A 20,358-nucleotide genomic window follows, 5' to 3' on the forward strand; every position below is an offset into this window, starting at 1 on the left:
GCAAAATCCGTGGTCGCTAGTTTGAGTCCCGGCTGGGTCAGTTGGCATTTCTGTGTGGAGTTTGCATGTTCTCCCCGTGTTGCTGTGGCTTTCCTCCGAGTGCTCTGGTTTCCCCCACAGTCCAAACACATGCAATATAGGGAATTGATGAGCTAAATTGTCCGTAGTGTATGAGTGTGTGTGTGAATGTCTATGGGCGTTTCCTGGTACTGGGTTGCAGCTTTAAGGGCATCCGCTGCGTAAAAAATATGTTGGAATAGTTGTCGGTTCATTCAGCTGTGGCGACCCCTGATAAATAAGGGACTAAGCAGCAAGAAAATGAATGAATGAATGAATGAATGAACTGTTGTTGGAAATGGCAAATGTAAATTTATATAATTTCATTTTGCACAAAACTTTACATATGTGATGGTAAAAACTAATTTAAATGCACGAATGCTTTGCCAATTTACATATATCATTTTCATTCTGCATATTAGATTTGAAAATTAACCTTTTGCAAACTCATATGCTTCCATACGAAAGAAAGATTCACACTCGTGTGCCAATTGAACAAACAATAAAGAGAAAGAAAGACTCGAGACCTATGACTGTTTAATGTGTGATGGGAAACAAAGAAGAACATCGCAAATAATAGTAAAAAGCAATAAAACATACAAAAGCATCAATAAAACTCGAATATTATTGACTAATATTAGAAACTAAACTGAAATCTAGATAGAATTGGTTTGGTTCAGTCCTGATGTTATATATTACAATCAGAAATCCTGTAATAATAAATAAATTGCAAATTTATTTTAATAAAATAAAAATAATAATTTTATGGAAATAAAATATGGCAAGCAGCAGAAAGAAATTATTTATACTGTCATCAGCTGTACCCAAGTGAAAAAATACTATAGTAAATACTAAATTGTTTTTGAACCACACTATAGTAAAGTGTATTATACTGTATATATTATAATATTTACGTTTTTTTTTTTGTTAATGATGCAGTATTATTGGTGCAGTATGTAAGTTTGTCACCCGGTGGTTGAACTAGGTATTACACTCCTAGTTCAAAACACAGCAAGCGCAGGTTGCCAGATTGATGACATCAACAGAAATATCCCTAACTATTAGGGTATTGTTGCCTATGCACAATAGACAACACGATGTTGAGCCGTCATCGCTGATCCTCTGCCCCGCCCCGTCGCAAACCCGCTTGCGAAAAATACACACTTGGCCCCATTTAAACTAATACGTCTTAGTGTTAAAATGGCATTTTAGAACGAAAATGATTCACATCCACCACAGCTCTCCGTTCACTGAAAATGCACATCACGTGACCACACACACACACACAGACACGCACTGTCATGCGCCTCTGAGCTCCAGGCAGAGAGCAGTGCACGTTGTCACTTTATCAATGATGTACCGCTGGATCGTTTCTCACTATTGTTGTTTAACGTGATATTCAGACATCCCAAGTCTCCCGGAAGTTTTGGGAGTCTCTATGCATTTGCGGGACTCATAATGATATGAGTGATAATGTCCTGGATATCGCGCACCTCCCTCCCGGTCCTCAAATAAGTTACCCCCCCCCCCCTCCCCTTCGCTTTTCACATGATGACGATGCCATCGTCCATCGTGGTTTCACATTAGACATCGTACGATGCCAAATTGGTCAACATTGCCCAACCCTACTAACTATCGAGCCTAAACACTGATTTAAGTCACATTGAAAATAAAAGCAACGGCACGCGATATATTAAAAGGTGTTTTTGTCTTAACCAACACCTGATATTTATATTTTAGAAACGGCTTCTATTTCTCACAGCTGAACAACAGAAAACTAACAATGATCAGCTCAGGTACACCTCATGTGCTTTATTCATTGTTAAATGCTAATAATGTGAGTTTAAATGCTGTTTTTCATCACATTTATTGCCATACTACTGAAAGCAGCAGCAGATAGTTCAAATCAGATCTGGAAAATAAAATAAACCATCTGAAACTAAACTTTAGAACTGATTCAGTGCAAGCCAACACATATCAGTGATTCAGCATCTACATTTAATAATGTTAAAGAGGTTTAATATGTATTTACATTATAAACCTTACCATTTCATTGGAGTGCAGTGAGTGCACTATTCTGTGCTTCTGAATGGCTGTATTTACATTTCTGTAGTGTTTCGTCTGGTGCAAACAGCCAAATTGCTCATCACTGCAAATCTCGTCATGTAGTGTGTTATTAGGACACAGCGTTATATTATTTGCTAATTAATAACCACCTCATGTGGAACTGAATCTGCGTCTGCTATTGTCCACCGGAGGACGCATTTCAGTCACAGGCGCATTCTTTGAGAGCCTTCATGACTGAATGAAATACGTGGTTTTCCATTAAGGCTAAACAGGCATTGGGCAGGTTAAAATAACCAAAACAAAGACAGCCGTTCCGGCACGTAACTAAAAGCAGAATATCTGACTTCAGCATTGTTTTTCAGATAAACAAGTATGTTCATTTAGCATGTTTCTCAAATATCTGCAAACATGTTATGGCTTTTTACTGCTTTAGAAGAGTCAAAATCTTACATACAGCACCTTTAACTGTAGTGAACTGATAAACTGTAGTGAATACTGTAGTATAATTTAGTTTTTACTACAGTAAACTGTGGCGTATCACATATATGTACAAAATAGCAACTATAGAATCACCACAAGAGTTTATTGCAGTACTTTACTATAGAATGGTTTGCTATTAATTATTATAGTATTTTTGTCCTTGTGGGGTGACAATTTAACCACAATTTTGGCTGATTAGCTTTTACACTATAATAGTAAACATTTTTAAGAGGAATCGAGTGTGGTTTCTGAAACTTTCAAGCCACAAGTGAAAGTTCAATGTATTCAGATCAGGACACTTGGAAAAACTCAAAGATAAAGTTCTTGGAAAACGAAATACTACAAAAACATTCACATACATTAGCTTGACTCGTGCATTTACAAACACACACACAAAACAGACGCACGGGCATTACATTCAAACATATATAAATACAGTACATATGAATCAGAAGACAGTCGAGAGAGTAGACAAAGTGAGCCATTAGAAACGGGTGCAGGTGCATTGTGGAGGTAGACAGCAGAGAAAAGCAGTTGTTTTGGTGGGGAAACAGATAAAGTGACAGGTATACTGGGGCGTCATTGCTTAACCTTTGATGGAGAGAATTTGGCTTCAAAAGGAGGAGGCTCTTGAAGACTCCTGTGGAATAAAGTGTCCCTCAAAATGAGCTTTTAAAGGTTGCTTCAGACGAAAATCACAGAGTATGATGGACACCGGCAGTTCTCAGTGAGTGACTCTCGAACCCACGACCCAGAGCAGCCCGGTGCCTGAGCAGCAGCCCAGAAGGTTCTAGAGGGAGAAAAATACTCAATATGAAAGACATGACACTTGTATTGTTTTTAGAGAAAAGTGTAATGGATATGGCAAATAAAGCCCCGACATCTAGTGAAGGAGTCAGTCATTGATTGATATAGACTGAGAACTCTCAGAGGGAAGGGCTTGGACCAGACGTGTGCTTTTACAACGGTTTCTGCAGATATTGAAGGAGATCTTGTATTCTCTAAAAGCATGCAGTAAACATGTCAACCTGGATAACCATATAGAGACAGTTAGACGTGTATTTTGAGGAAAAAGCGCGACAACTGGTGGTGTATTTTAAGAAAAAAGAGGACAACTGGTGGTGTGTGTAGGATGGGCGTCTCTGCTGAGGAATGTGTGGGGTCACCGTTGTGAGGAACTGCTGGAGAATGAGTTTATATGAAAAACATTGAGGACGACAAGGTGGCTCTGTGGTTAGCACTGTCGCATCACAGCAAGAAAGTCACTGGTTTGAGTTCCGGCTTTACCAGTTGGCATTTCTGTGTGGAGTTTGCATGTTCTCGTCTTGGCGTGGGTTTCCTCCGGGTGCACTATAGGTAAATTGAATAAACTAAATTGGCCAAAGTGTATAATTGTGTATGGATGTTTCCCAGTATTGGGTTGCAGCTGGAAGGATGTGTAAAACATGCTGGATAAGTTGGCAGTTCATTACGCTGTGGCGACCCCTGATGAATAAAGCCACTAAGCTGAAGGAAAATGAATGAAAAACATTGATTGTTACATGTAAAACACACACATGAAGTTAAATCTGTGAGAGGTTTTCAGGAGAGTGAGTGACATATTTTCAAATTAACGTAGCATAATGGCAATGTATGTAAACACTCAGAAGGGGTTGCAACTATGGAGGGTCAACTTTGGTGTGAAAACAGTTGCTTGCATTGCAGGGGACAGGGCCCAGAATAACATGAGCACCTAAAGATATGCTAAATCTCTCAGTAAAGGGAAAACATCTTAAGATGGTCAGTTAAAACAAGAACACCTAGAGGTGGGGAGAGAACATTGTATAAAGAATACACAGTCTTGGGGAGAGACTGCAGATGTGTTTGCTCTGGGCTTTCTCAGCTTTATTGTGAAATATTCCAATAAAGTCTATTCTGATATTCAGTTTGATTAATTAATGGACCATCCGGAAGCTGAAATCACAGCGAATACTTGCTTCACTGACATGAGAAATACAGTTGAATTCAGAGATATTAGCCCCCCTTGTATATTTGTCCCCCAATTTCTGTTTAATGGAAACACATTTTTAAACATAATAGTTTCAATAACTCATTTGTGAGAACTTTTCTCTTTGTCTTGATGACAGCACATAATATTAGACTAGATATTCTTCAAGACACTAGTATTCGGCTTGCAATGACATTTAGAGGCTTAATTAGGGTAAAGTTAGGGTAAATAGGCAAGTCATTAGCCCCTTTCACACATACACACCTTTCCGGAAAATTACCGGCAATTTTCCGGAAAGGTGTGTATGTGTGAACAGGCCCTTTTTGAAAATACCGGTAAATTTGTTCTGGCTATTTTCCGGAAAGAGCAGTTGTAACATTACCGGCAATTTGCCGGAATGCAGCGCTGTGTGAATGCAGAAGGAAGATTGCCGGAAAGAGCGCGTGCACATCTAGAATGACACTTCAGATATAGTCTGTATTAGTTAATGTAAGACTATTGATGAAATCCAGCATAACACTGTATAACAACGCTTCAGATGACTGTTCTAGAGCCTACAGCTAATCAATCTGACAGATTCTGGAGTGCATTACAGCTCTTAAGAACATTATAAATGATAAATGATCTTAAATAAAACAAATACATGTATAGAGATGGTATAAAACTATATAACTTTACTCACATGGGAAACGGAGGCCATGTGAATGGTTTGTGAGCATAATTAAGTGCACACAGCATGCCATGCCATCTGATTATTGTAAGGAATAAGTCCAAAAGGCAACTGACTGTGTAAAGCCACATAAAACAACACAAAAATAGGATGAATATGCCGAGATCAGCAGCTAATCAGCCTGAATCAGCTGAGCTGAAGTGACGGTGACCAGCGAGACCTAGCTGTCACTCAAGTGGACACGCCCTTAATTATGCAAATTTAATATAAAGGAAACGGTTGAGTTATAAATAAATTCACCCCCTCACAGTTGTCATGAAGGGTAATATTAGCTGTATTAACCAAAATCAATCTTTGTAACAGGCTGTAAACACCTTTTTTCTGTTGTAAAGTTGGCCATTCTAACAGCTAGCGGAATTTCGATGAATTGCAGTTTCATTTACTTTCGTATTGGCTTTCTGGGGGAGAACAGGAGGCTGAAGCTTGGTCTTCAATTGTATATAACATAATGTTTGAAATCTCTACTATTAAATAAACCAACTACACTTGAAAACAGACGTTCTCTGGTTTTGTAATTTATATGAAACTAAAATTAGGTACAGTTCTCCCGCCCACTACTGACCATCTCTCCCTCATTAGCATAAACAGCCCTGAGTGACAAGCAGCCGTCCGCTTTGAATCTGCTGCTATGGAATCTACATATCCATTTGTAGCTCCGCCCTCTTTTGAAAATTTAAATTTAAAGCAACAGTCACCAAAACAGCACAATTAGGACCAAAGCCTAAAAAGGTCAGTTTCAGAGAGGTTAAAACATTATTTTAAAACATTATTATTTTAAGCTGAAACTACACACATACATTGGAGGGACATCACAGACTTATTTTACATCTTGTAAAAAGGGGCGTAATAGGTTCCCTTTAATATCAGTGTTTAGATGCATGTACCTGATGTTCTGCAGCCCGTCTCCACGACAGCGGTTATCAGTCGCCATGGCATCGCTTTGACACTCAACACATACGGAGCGCTCATGAATCAAACCTGCGCTCCACGGTCTCACCTTACATGCAGCACTCGCCTGCTTCACACGCATCTGCACACAATAACTGCAGACAGAGAGAGAGAGACAGGTTAATACAGCATCTGCACACTTCAATAACCCAATATTCTCTGAAAAAACTTGCAAAATTGTCAATAACATATCATAATATGAGCAGAGACATTGGTTTGCTTATTGCATAAAGCATACTTAAAGGGACAGTTCTCTTAAAAAATGTCAATATACTCGCCATTTACTGCCAGGCTTCATGAGTTTCTTTTTTCTGACAAAGGTGAGATATTTTGAAAAATGTTGGAAACTGGTAACCATTGGGTAAACTTTAGTATTGGAAACTATAGTATTGGGTCATTTGTTTACATTAACTACTACAGTTGTTGTGTTACCATAGCAACTATAGAATATATACTATCCGCTTGTTAAGTGTGACGTCACGCGAAGCGTCTTCCGGGTCCAAGCGCTCTATTCAACTGAATGGGGAGACTCATCAAATGGTAATAATAAACGTTTACAAAGTGATTTAAGGCTTTCAAAAATCACAATCGCAGTATATATGTCCATGCCTAATATCCGATGGCCAGATGGTGATAAATTTTTTAGAAATAATAAAAATTTTGGTATTTGTTATGCAGCAAGCCCAGAGATTGTTGTGTACACTGACTTTATATAAAATTAACTTTAATGTGTGATAGGAATAAAACGCGATCATAAACGAATGATTTCTCCACTCAAATGAATGGCGGCTTGGACCCGGAAACAGTATACATACGTCACATACACGTCACCACTTAACAAGCGGATAGTATGATTCACAAGATAAAGATCTATAGTAGGGAAAAATACAACGGAAGTCAATGGTTAACGGTTTCCAATATTCTTGTTATTTTGTGTTCAACTAGGCGTGAGCGATATGCAAAAATATATAATTTTTACTATTCTAGGTTGTCTGAGCAGTTCAGCCAAACTCATTTACTTATTTACAAAATATCAATTTAAAAAACTAATATGGGCGGAGACAAAAAAAAAAAAAAGTCATTTTAATGGCAAAGATTAATTACAAAAATATTCCTGCTGAAAAATCCAGCTTTAACCAGCCTAAGCTGGTAGGCTGGCTTTAGTTGGTTGCCCAGCCTGATTTAAGAGGGGTTTTGGTCATTTCCAGGCTGGTGTCCAGCCATTTCCAGCCTGGTCTTAGCTGGTCAGGCTGGAAAATAAACAGCTAAATCCAGTATGACCTTATTGACATCAAATACTGACGTTTATTCATCAGGTATGGCAACCAAAATTCAACATCTGATCAACGTCATAGTGGTGACTTCCACACAATGTCAAGCTGTAACATCATTAGGCGTTGATATATGGTTGGTTTTAGGTTGGACATTGATGTCGGCCAGATGTTGAGTTCTGACGTCAACACGATTTTCATTTCCAAACAAATTGCAACGCCCCCATGATGTTAGGGTACAACGCTAATCTGACATCATGTTGACATCTTGTGCCTGCTGGGTGTTAAAGGCCATTTCGTTCATCATACAGTAAACATTCGTCATCTTCTCATCAGTGATATCTAAACAGTCTCTGGGTCAATGCGTTTAAAGATTTTGGACGTCTTCTTGGACACATTTAATGCTTCCAAACAGTTTGCTGCAATAATAAAGCGCACATGTCTTGAAGTAGTTCATTATGATGCAATTTACCTTCTATGTGTGATCTGATTGGACAGAAATCACAGGACTGATTTCTCTAATCCCCATAGACAAAAACAAAGTAGTGACTGTAAGTTAAAGGAAAGTAGTTGAGTAAAAGTACTGATACTGCACTAAAAATGTACTCATGTGAGAGTAAAAGTCATTAGTATTAAGAAGTAGTGTTGGGTACTGAAACATCTTACTCAGATTAAGGAAAATCATTAGATAACTGAAGTCCATGTAAACGTAGTCACAAGCTTCAACCACTGATCTATATATAGAGAGATCAGTGGCTGCAACCCTAGGAAAAAAGAGAGAGTTCCCTGATTTTGATGACAGCTTTTCCACAGGTTAGCAGTAAGCTAATGTAATGTTAATTGGGTAATGTAAATCTAAAATTAATGCTGACAAAGAAATGATCAAAAGAAATATATTAATGCAGTTCAATTTATATGTAAAATATGAGTTGATGTACACTTTAAACTTTAATTATATTGTTCAATTAAAATGATAAAAAAAAATTATTTTGTCAAATAAAACAGGGTTTCCGCGGGGTCTTAAAAAGTCTTGAGTCTTTAATTTAAAAATCTAAATTTTGGGCCTTAATAAGTCTTAAACTAGCTGTTTTAGGTCTTAAATATTTTTGCACAGGTCTTATTTTTCCGATGTCCATGTAACGCTACATCTAATGCTCATTTAAATTCTTTTTTATTGATGTTGCTTGGTTTTCATGGTGTTGTAGTTCTTTATTTCACTAGTCCTAATGAAAATTCCGGTATTACAATTATGAATGAGAGACCGACATGCAATAGCCATTCAGCTTTCTGTTATTGAACTCGGTGCGCACGGCGAATGTGACATCATCGCTGTGTTTGCGGAACAGTTCACGCAGCGCCGCATTTCATTTGAGTTGAATATGAATCACTTTGAAGAGATTTTGTCTGAAACAGGTGTGACTGTACAGACATCTTCTATGATCCGTCCATGCGTGATCATAGGGAGAAGTAGAACCAGATGATCAATAATTCTTGGCTAGAAATTGCAACAGCAGTGGAAAAGGAGGAAAGTCTTTGTAAAAGTTTGGAAAAACCTGTGGGATGAGTTTGTTCAAACAAAAAAAGAGGTCTTAAGATGCATGTTTGTTTTTTCTGTAGTTCAATGGTGCATCTAACCTGTCTTCAGTACTGTTCAATTTAATATATTTATTTTGCCACTAATTTTGTGATTTTGCATTTTCTCTCTATGCATGCGTGTTTTTGATATTGTGATATAGGTCTTAAATTTACTTAATAGTCTTAAAAAGTTCTTAAAAAGTCTTAAATTTGAAATTATATCTGCAGAAACCCTGTAAAAGATTTTTCTAGAGGCATCCAACATAATTTCCCATACAGTTTTCATACTATCGATTTAGCACTGGTATCGACATAATCCTAAACAATACCCAACCCTATTAAAAAGATAACTGACATCTGAAAAGATGTAAACTCTGGACGTCTTTAAAGATCCACATTTAAGCAAAACAGAATAAAAACAATAATAAAATATGCACTTCAATTGCGAAACACCCTTTCCACTCAATAATAATTCCTTTGTCCATGCACGTGTGGTGCAGTCAAGGTTAAAGATCAGTCCTCCTACACTGGATTTAATTAGTCTGATGTGTTATGCCTGTGTTTTTCCTCCTCCATGGTCTGCATGTCATCCTGGTCTTCTTCTCACACACATGAAACCATACACCTGTGATTAATGAAAGGGTGTTCTGGGATTTCCTGTGTGTGTGCGCGGCTGGGAAAGAGCCTATGATAGTCGTTTAATCTCAGTTCATTTGAACCTGCACCTGCCATTTCATTCCTGTGATCCTGTTTAACTCCTCATTACTGATCTCACACACACACACACACACACACATTGTGTTCATTGTCTTGTGTTCAAAGCACACACTAATAAGATTTCCTGGCTCAATCAGGTGTTAGGTAAATAAGGTGGCTTATAGACTGAATATTTAACCCTAAGCAAGTGTGCTACTAAACAGTGACCAAATTCACATCAGTCTCATCATCAGACGAGGGTTTTAAAACTTTGGCTATAACTGTGCATTCAAACCGAACGCGGCAAGGTTTGTGATAATATATTTTCTTCTGGAGAAAGTCTTATTTGTTTTATTTCGGCTAGAATAAAAGCAGCTTTAAATTTTTTAAACACCATTTTAAGGTCAAAATTATTACCCTAACTTGCCTATTAACCTAATTAGCCTAGTTAAGCCTTTAAATGTCACTTTAAGCTGAATACTAGTAAAACATCTAGTCTAATATTATTTACTGTCATCATGGTAAAGATAAAATAAATCAGTTATTAGAGATGAGTTATTAAAACTATTGTGATTAGAAATGTGTTGGAAAAAATCTATCCATTAAACAGAAATTGGGGGGAAAAACAAACAGGGGGGCTAATAATTTTGACTAACTGTACATTGCAAAATAAATAAAATAATTGCAATACTAGATTTTTCCAATACTGTGCAGCCCTAGTCCAAGTTTTACATTTACTTTCCTAACTGTATAATCCTAGTGCAGTTTTATACTTCTCTTCTTGTAGTTGTGAGGGTCGCTGTACGTCTAGACAACACTGCTGATGTTTAGACTCGCAGTGCAAGGCCTTCATTCACAGGAATGTGTTTGCATTATCTGCTAATGTACCGTTTTCTCCTTTTTTTGTTGTTGCTTTACTTTGCTTTCTAAAACGTTCGCTCTCACCTCTTCTTCTCCTCCTTCATAAGCATATGCGGCCGTCTCCAAGGGTCCTTAAAGTTCCGCTTGAATGAGTCAGGCAGGATTTTGGCCACCTCTAAAGAGGAGGAAGAGATCAAGATAATGAAAGAGAGCAAATTAACCTCCTCCAGAGACAAAGCACAGTGCCAAAAAAACAACACACACATGCACAGGGACAGCTTCAGCAGTGTTCTGCAGTCTGGCATCCTGTACTTCTAAGGCTATTTTTAAACTTGAATACACTATCTCTCAGTATTGCATTAAACATTAAAGCTCATATTGATTTAGAGACATTTATCGCAATTGCATTTAATTTTCACAATGCAACATCATTTATATGAAGTGCAAAGACATTAAAAGGTATATTAAAACACAATGTAAAATAACAACGTTGTAAATTGGTAAAGAGCTTGTATTTATGTATGCAGTCAAACATCTTGCAATGAGATCTGTAATAATAATAATAATGCAGCTGCACCAGTAAAATCATCTGGTGAAGTCTCTGGAGGTTGAATGATGCACTGTTATAATGCAATACTGATGGGGGAATTCAGCTGACATTTGACTATAAACAAACACACATTTTTCATTCCCTCTTCTTCTTTATCCTGGATCACACACACACATGCGGTTGTTTCAATGATTGCATGCACACTGCTAATACAAAGTTAAGTGTTATGATTCTGCTAATTCTATATTAAATTAATTTGGAGTTTTATAGCACAGGCTATATGGATATTGGAAATACATGAAGAGTTCAGATGCAAAACCCTCTAAATTCATCAGTCCTTTTTTCTTGTAAATGAGCATTTTCTATCAGGCGGATTAGATTCAGAAGTTTTTTTTTTATATGTAATGATCAGGTTATTAGCTGGTAAATAAAATACAGGTTTTCAAAAATAACACTTTAGACAATTCTTTGTTTTTTTAACAAGGTCATTTTTTTGTGTGTGTCAAAACCAGCTAAATCCACGTCTGCTTTTTCTGCAAAACCCTCTAAATCCACCTATCGGGACAAGGCAGGGCAACTAGCTGAAAATAACTAGAGATGCAATTAGAGATTATTTTACAAACATAAAACACAATACACAAACCACCTGAAATTAAAAATACATCTGTCAAGTAAGTGGCAGTTCATTCCGCTGTGGTAAACCAGGGAAAAAGCAGAAGTAAAACGAATGACTGAAATCTGTCAAGTGCATTAATCAATAACATTAAAACTGACATTAATTTAATCTGAACAATCTGTTGCAATTTCTAATATCTGAGATTTAGATTTAATGCAAGTAGAGTAATGTGAACATTGCAAACATTGTGAAATAAGCTTGGTAGGGTCATATAATGTGAAACATCAATATCTGTGCATTGTGCATTAATGTAAAAAGCTCATCAGATCTATAGGTATTATGAAGTCATATAAATAATGTACAGTTTTATACATGATATTTATCTTTTAAAAAATTGCTTAAATTATCAAATTAAACAAGGTAGGCCTACTGGGCAGAAAGGGGATGCCTCTCAGACAATTGTAGAAGCTGTCGTTCATTCATTCTCACTATACTTTAGGTCTTGGTCTCTTGTTTATCCTCAGAGCATCCATGTGGGATAAAAGAACGTCATCTTAACTCTGTCTTTCGTTAAACGCAGTTGCCGTTTAATGTATAGATTCCTTCAAAGTAGCGTTGCGGCGCAAAAAAATGTTATGGATGCATACTACACTTCCCACTGTACAGGGTTTTTCCTTTTCTTGTAATGCACAGAGTTTTGAGGTAAGGGACGTCTTCATTTGCCATTCTGCCAGTGCAGACCACAGACACCTGCATCATGAAATGTGAAGTTTTTCTTTTCTTCTATTCAGCATGCGGTATGAACCTTCATTAAAACAACACTCTTCCAGCAGTTCATAGTTGCATCTAATATCCCATTTGTCACAGGGGGCATGCATGAATTGTTCCCGAAAGAAAGTGAAAGTGCCAAACTGCAATTAAAGTCAACAAATAATCATAAAACACCTGAAATTACATGAAACTGCAGAGGAAATGTGAATAGTGTGGTGGCGCAATGATATTAATCGAATTCTGTGCTGTAACATGTAAAACGGGATCATTAAAAGGAACATTCAAAAAGCAACTCATGTAAACACCTTAATCTTATGATTGTCTTAATTAGATTAAGGCAAATAATTTGATTACTGATGCTCATGTAACGTAGTCAAATGAAGCATATGCGGCATAATTGTTATGTACATAACAAGTTCAGTTGTTTACTTCAATTAAAATGCTGTTCCAAACAGAAACAAATTTGACTAGACAGCACTGGAGCACACTTGCAGAACAGACCGTGAATAAATGTAAAACCAATTCAGCTCTAACAACAGAACAGCATCAGAATTACTGTAACTTAGGGGGCTTTCACACTAGCACTTTTGGTCCGCACCCGGGTTCATTTGACGTCTTAGTATGGTACGTTTAGCTAGTGTGAACGTGTCTTCTGAACTCGGGTGCGCACCGGTGAACCGTACCCGAGTCCGCCTGAAAGAGGTGTTCTGGGGTACGGTTTATGCAAACTCTGATACGGTTCACTTCTGATGTGAACAATCGTACACATCAAGTAAACCGCCAACTGTACAACAAACTATTGTTTTCATAACGTTCGTTTGTGTGTGTGTGTGTGTGTGTGTGTGTGTGTGTGTGTGTGTGTGTGTGTGTCTCATGTTTCATACATTTGTGACAAGCGGGACTGAGCCAGGGCAAACACAGTGATACACAGTGATGTCTGCTTGTCTCCTCCAAAAACAGCTTCTGCAGACACACTGATGTTCTGAATGTTTATAATATATTTGTGGCAGATGGACGCGAGTCGCTTTCTGTATGTCCAAAACTAAAAGCTTCAGTAAAAGCAGAATGACCGCGATGTGCGGAGTGCAGACGTCTTTTCTATTTTCGTCACCTAGCAACAACTGTAAACAAAACAGCAGCTCGATGACGCAAGCGTAGTGGGGTTCAGACAGTGTGAACACAAACCAACCGAGAAGGTGGCAAGTGGGGACAATCGAACTTGGGTTCAGTCCAGGCGAATGAAACAAGTGTGAAAGCACCCTAAAGACATGTACTTCTGGAGTATGGTCCTGCTTCAGAAATTATTCCTCTACAGTCATCTTTCCATCAAGTAAGTTTCTCTTGTCAGCCCAATGATTAATTGGTATTGTCACCGACCCGAGCGAGAGATGGCAGTAACTCACCAAAAAGTTTGTTTTCTACCACCTTAAAACAGAAAGAAGAAGAATTTGCTATTATTGCTATTATATGGATTTACTTTCACATCTCCAAGCTGTTTTTGTGTCTAAAAATCACTGGAAGTGGATGAGACCAGAAGTGTCAAGTTAAAAAGATTTCAATGGCTGCGCCCGCTCGTACGTCAGCTCAATAAGTAACTCACCTTTAGCTGCGCTGCACGTGTCGGTGGGTGCGAAACACCCTCTGCGCTGTTTGAGGTCAGGACAGGGCGTGCCTCCATTGCGAGGGGGTGTAGCCACCTGTCGGCTCCGCTCTGTAGTCCCCGCCCCACAGACGGATGAACATGGAGACCAGGCACCCCACAGTGTGACCTCACAGTCTTTAGCTGCTGAGAGAGGAAATAGATGAGCACACGCTTACAAGGCTAATTTCATTCATTTTCCTTAACTTAGTCCCTTATTTATCAGGGGCTTGCCACAGTGGAATGAACCGCCAAATATTCAGACATATGTTTTACGCAGTGGATGCCTTTCCCATCCACAACCCAGTACTGGGAAACACCCAAACAATTTCACATTCACACACACTCATACACTACGGCCAATTTAGTTTACTCAATTGACTTATACAGCATGTGTTTGGACTGTGGGGGGAAACCGGAGCACCCGGAGGAAACAACACGGGGAGAACATGCAAACTCCACACAGAAACACCAACTGACCCAGCCGGGACTCGAACCAGTGACCTTCTTGCTGTGAGGCCACAGTGCTACCCACCCCGCCACCCTTTTAAAAATACAATGAGAATATACATATACACAACGTTATAATTCTTTACATAAAGTTGCTATAAGGCAGATTTCTAATGCACATTAAAAGCACGACGTCCCACAATCATATCAACAACATAACTGAATTAGAGAAAGTTAATAGAATAAAATACAGCATAAAAATGACACAGTGACATTTAAATGGCTAAAGAAAAAGTCTTAAGATGCGATTTAAAACTTTTAATATGAGGAGATTATACACAGTTAAGAGACAAAATGATTCTCATGAATTTTTTATTCTTTTTCCAATATTTCTCTAGTGCTGTTTAGCAGAGAGTTATTTCAATACATTTTTAAACATAATATTTTTAATAACTTATTTCTATTTATTAATTTATTTGGTCTTTGCTATGATGACAGCACGTAATATTTTACTGGTTATTTTGCAAGATACTATTCAGCTTAAAGTGACATTTAATGCACCAGACATTTTGCTAGAAAAACTCATATGCTTTACCTGTTTGTTTATATAACTACTATTTTCATTTATAGCACTTTCTGTAAATCTGAAATATATTTTTTTATATTATCAGAACTGCTACGAGACTAATAGGATCTGAAACTCTTACTAATATTCAAACACTTAAAGAGCAATGCACTCTGAATGAAGCGAAAAGAATTTGAAACAATCCATCTCATGTACTCTTCCCATTTTGCATTAAATGCATTAAGGGCGTGTCAGAATCCACTTTTGCTAATATAAGGACAGAAAAATCCGCTTTGCGTCGTGGCACATTGTCTAACAGGGTTAAGCTTATTCTCCTAATGAGTTATAGGTGTGTTGAGAATAAACCAATCAGAGTCTCATCTCACATTCCCTTTAAGAGTGAGTTGCATCGCGCCATAAGCGCATTTGCTATTTACATAACGAAATTTGTAAGTGGAAAAACTGAACACTTCATTAGAGAGAAAACAGTTAAACAGAGCATCTGCAGCGCGAGAATGAGATGAGCCTCCTCATTCTTTACTTTCACTTTCACTCTCGTGGATAGGGAAACTTGCTGTACGCACAGATATCCATTAGCCTATAAATACTTAATTTCGTTTGTTAAGCGCTATGATTTGTTTAAAAACTATTTCTAAATTCAGTTCTAATTTCCAGCAAACGAATAAATGAACAATAATAACAAAGTGTGCTCAAAAAACTGAGTTATATCCAAATACACATGCTGCGACCCATATGGTCTAAAACCTGACAGGTGGTCAAATCTAAGCTTGTTTATAATAAAACAAATATAAATATGGATATAATAAATAATACTGCTAATAATAATAACATTATACAAAAGCAAATTGTTATGAATGAACAAAAAAATCCCTCTGAGATGAAGAAGGCATGAAGGCAGTGGTTTTTATATTTATGTAGGCTAGAAAATTATATGTTTTGTAATATTTTAATCCTTTATATTTATATCCTATATATCCTTATTATATCCTATATATACATCCTTATTATTTTTTATATCTAAAGATATTTGCATATTGCTCTACATCTTGTGTGTATTAAGCAGTGTGTAAGTCAGGCGCACAACTAACGCACTCTGCGCTCGACAATAGACCGGCTTTGTTCTGGTTTATTAAAAAATCTATTATAGTTTTACAAAATAGCAACTTGCCAGCAATGTGCCTAAACACGCATTCCTTTTTAGAGCAGAACGCCTATGGGCGCACATATGAGCGCAAATGCATTTGCTATTTTAACAGCGTAGCGCTAAACGTCAAAATGACTCTTGCGCCAATCTGAAACTAGCAAACAACTATTGCGTCACGCCTTGCGCCACATTGCGCCGGGTGTATGATAGGGCCCAAGAACTCTTTTATCCAAGTGTCGATCAGACTATTGAACACTGGTCGATAGTGTGTTGTTGTTTTTTTTCCTGTATGTATTTCTTTTGCATGTTTGCTTATTTTTAATTGTTATTGTGTCAGAACTTGCTAAAGTGCTGTGTGATACACAGAAAATGTCCCCTTGAGGGACAATAAAGTATACAAACAAAGAAACTTCATTTTTGCATCTCGTTTAAATGCACTATGAACAGCAGCTACGCTAATTATTTTCTTTATTCTCCATTTCCACCTGGGGCTACTCATCCCGAGGCCCCCAGAGATTATGCAGCACCATTGATGCAATCCAAGTCCTGTGAAGAAATGATGCCAAGGTATCTCTGATGCTCTGGTGGTCGTGGAGGAGTGGACAGCATGAGACCACAGTGACAAACGAGTCTGCACACTGATCCTGTGGGCCAGCCTGATCACCCCCAGGTGCCCTACTCACACCTGCAGTCCCCTACAATGGATGTCCAGCGCTCTCCAGTCTCTGGTGCTTAGACTGCAAGTGCTGTCTAGTCAAATTTGCTTCTGTTTGGAACAGCATTTTAATTGAAGTAAACAACTGAACTTAATTATGCCGCATACGCTTCATTTTATTGATCAAACAGGAAGTTTGGCTAAATGAAAAATGGTTGTGCCCAACTGAGCCTGGTTTCTCTCCAGATTTTTTATCCATCACTTTTGCCAATTGGTGAAGTTTGTTCTTTGCTGCTGTCGCTACTGGCCTGCTTGGTTTGGACTGCTTAGAGCTGTGCATCGATGGATTTACTCTTCAGTGTTTGAACTTTCAGCAGTGAAAATGAACCCACACTGAACTGAGCTAAAGTGAACTGAACTTAAACTCTGAAAACTGAACTGACACTGTTTCAGTTTACTAGAACTTCCATGTTAAGCTGCTTTAACACAATTTACATTGTAAAAAGCGCTACATAAACATGAATTGAATAAACATGAATTTAAAGGCTTAACTAGGTTAATTAGGCAAGATATGTTAATTAGGCAAGTCATTGGACAACTCGAAAGAAATATTGAGCTAATATGAGCTATTAAAACTGCTTTTATTCCAGCCAAGCTAAAACAAATTCAAAGACTTTCCCCAGAAGAAAACAATGAATATATATATATATATATAGGAAATGTATACTGTCAGATTGCTCTGTTAAATATTTGAAAAAGAATACAAATTTCACAGGATAGTAATTCATTTAGACTTTTGTCTCTGAGAATAGGTGAAGATGCATTTCCACAGCTCATCTTGGAGCAGCTGTGCGCTGTGACATCACACACACACCCACAGACTGCACACAAACAGAGAAGAAAGCAACAACGCTGAGTCTAGATCTCAATAACACAGCTGCTCTCTCATGTGGGGCTCAGAGGAACAAAGATCCAAACACTTAACCAGTCATTCCTGCGCCACATAACAAACCGGCTGCAGGTTAGCTCCTATAATAAAGAGAAAACAAATCAACTAAAATGAAATTCATTCATGTTCCTTTGGCTTTATCTCTATTTCAAGGATCACCACAGCAGAATGATCCGCCAACTAATCAAGCATATGTTTTACACAGTGGATGCCCTTCCAGCTGCAACTCAGTACTAGGAAACACCCATACACATACTCATACACTATGGACAATTTAGTTCATCAATTCCCCTATAGCGCATGTGTTTGGACTGTGGGGGAAACCGGAGCACCCTGATGAAACCCACACCAACATGGTGAGAACAAGCAAACTTTTGCTGTGAGCCCACAGTGCTAACCACTGCGCCACCATGACGCCCCTACAGTATAGTTCCTTTACCAAAGTGATTTTTGCGTCAGCCTGGCGTAGGTGTCATTTTTGTGTCCAGTGCCACACAGCGACCTTCTTGCTGTGAGGCCACAGTGCTAACCACTGAGCCACTGTGACGCTCTATGGCAATAATTTCCAATGAAAATTCCAGACGTAGTGTGCGGTGAACTTTACTCCTGACCTTCCAGTATTTGTAACATGTGCTCAGGTTATTCACCAGAACATGCAAACCATGAACACAGCTGGCATGAACACATGCAATCAGGTACTGTATGTGCACAAGCACGCACATACTGTACAGCACTCACACACTATTCTCATAGAGCACATGTAGACTGCAGCTGTAAACCACACCAAAGTCTTGAAACACAAAATACCATGATAATAGAGCTGCACGATTCTGGCTAACATGAGAATCACGATTTTTTTGCTTGATTTAAAGATCAGGATTTTCTCACGGTTCTGTAGATGTAAAATAAAGCTTAATATGGGATTATTGTTTTTTCTTAAACATACGGTAAAACAACAATATTAATATGATGTGTAGCTCTACTGGTTTCTATAAATAATTCTATTCTACTTATAATAATTCTGATGTTGAATTATGTTTGAGATACATGCTTGCTGTCATTGAGAACATTATTAGACCATTTAATTCACTGGTAAAATCAACATTATATAGGCTCGAGTAGTTATACAGACATTGTAAACATTTATTTTCATGCACAGCTGTGTGTTTGCTATGAAAGTAAAAAATCAAATGCTTGTCGCAGTCATAACTCTAAAATGCGATATGATCATTTAAATGAAGTGCGCGCTTTCGGTTTCATTTTCACTGCCGTGTGCTGTTCATACTTCCCGCGGCTCTCAAGCGATCACTCTGTGGCACAAACTGAATATTATTTACAACTTTATTACCTGTTACTCACAGCATAAGCAGGTTCTGTTCACTAAAATAGACGTGCGTGTCTATCATTACGTAGGGTGCGCCACGTGTGATTTCCCGGCCGCGAATACAACATTAACGTTACATGAAGACAAAAATGACATTTTTAGGTGAATTATACCTTATAAATACAGTATGTGACTCTTTGAGCATTATTTGGAGTCGTCCATATCGCTGAGCAACGTGTGTGAAACAATGAAAAGACTCGTGCAGCCGCCTTTACTTCTCTCCTGAACTTGAATATATGATTGACAGAATTGTAGAAATGCTGGATTAAGATCGTCTAGGGGGTCGAATCGAGATCGCCATCTTTTTACAATTAATTGTGCAGCTCTACATGATAATATTAAATAACAAACAAATGCACATCAGCACATAATGTATAACTGTTGGAAAATAAAATAGCATGAGGCCCACCTGTAAACAAAACTGAGGCATGAGCAGATTGTAAGAAAACACACATAAACATAAAATAGGCTGGAACAAATACAAAACTAATAGCCAAGAGTCAAAACACCACAAACAGATGAAGCAAATGGTATTAGTAGGGCTGGACTGAAATGAATTGCGATTTAAATGTTTGTTTTGACTATGTATATGTGTGTGTTACAGTGCTCAGCATATGAGTACACCATATTCATATTTTTATCCTTCATATTTTTAATAGGAAGCTTTACAATATTATATTTGTGCATATACATTAGATTAGTCAGTACTGAAGCCAAATCTGGAGCTAATCTAACAAAATAACTAATGATAACTTTCAAAAAAACAGCCAAATTTATGTTATAGAAAAATATTAAATACAATTTTAAAAAGAAAGAAAATCAGAAAAAAAAAATGTAGTTTAAATTTTTAGGCATGGTATAATATTAGGTATAACATTTTTTTGGATAAAAATATCACGGTATCACAGTATTATGATTACTGCTCTAATATATATGCTTTTT

General features: G+C 37.7%; 1 protein-coding gene across 2 annotated transcripts in view; it reads right to left on the minus strand.

Moving 5' to 3' along the window:
- Positions 1-577: 577 nt before the first annotated feature.
- si:dkey-178e17.3 overlaps positions 578-20,358 on the minus strand; it is a 39,011-nt gene continuing 19,230 nt past the window's right edge. Inside the window, exons 2-5 of one of the 2 annotated variants that reach the window (XM_087264202.1) lie at positions 14,210-14,392; positions 10,757-10,847; positions 6,206-6,364; positions 578-3,394 (exon numbers count right to left, since the gene is read on the minus strand). In XM_087264202.1, coding sequence (XP_087120328.1) covers positions 3,289-3,394; positions 6,206-6,364; positions 10,757-10,847; positions 14,210-14,392 — 539 coding nt within the window. In that variant the 3' untranslated portion in view covers positions 578-3,288. Of the gene's footprint in view, positions 3,395-6,205; positions 6,365-10,756; positions 10,848-14,209; positions 14,396-20,358 lie in introns of both variants that reach the window. The other variant, XM_087264201.1, reaches the window with a different exon arrangement.

The sequence above is a fragment of the Danio rerio genome, chromosome 8 (assembly GCF_052040795.2).
Source record: "Danio rerio strain M-AB ecotype USA chromosome 8, GRCz13ab, whole genome shotgun sequence".
Taxonomy (NCBI): domain Eukaryota; kingdom Metazoa; phylum Chordata; class Actinopteri; order Cypriniformes; family Danionidae; genus Danio; species Danio rerio.